General features: G+C 55.2%; 1 protein-coding gene across 1 annotated transcript in view; it reads right to left on the bottom strand.

The window, feature by feature from the left end:
- EMH_0006380 (uncharacterized protein) overlaps window positions 1-203 on the bottom strand; it is a gene marked incomplete at both ends in the record, with an annotated part of 2,182 nt that overhangs the window by 527 nt on the left and 1,452 nt on the right. Inside the window, one exon of the mRNA XM_013497543.1 lies at window positions 93-203. Within this exon, the coding sequence (XP_013352997.1) occupies window positions 93-203 (111 nt within the window). The remainder of the gene's footprint in view (window positions 1-92) is intronic.

Genomic DNA, 203 nt, shown 5'->3' with positions numbered 1-203 from the left:
TTGTGGCAGCAGCCGCCTAGCCTCAGGTAGAGACGCAGCAGCAGCAGCAGCAGCAGCAGCAGCAGCAGCACCAGTAGCAGCAGAAGAAATACCAGCAGTCGCAGCAACAGTAGCAGCAGCAGCAGAGGCTGCTGCTGCTTTAGCTGCAGTATAGGCTTCATACGACACAAAAACGGAAGAGTAGATGCAACCGAGTACAAAGC

This window comes from Eimeria mitis, genomic scaffold, assembly GCF_000499745.2.
Source record: "Eimeria mitis Houghton genomic scaffold, Emh_scaff274, whole genome shotgun sequence".
Lineage (NCBI taxonomy): Eukaryota > Apicomplexa > Conoidasida > Eucoccidiorida > Eimeriidae > Eimeria > Eimeria mitis.
Note: the sequence above shows the minus strand (reverse complement) of the source record. Positions and strands in the feature narration are given on the sequence as shown.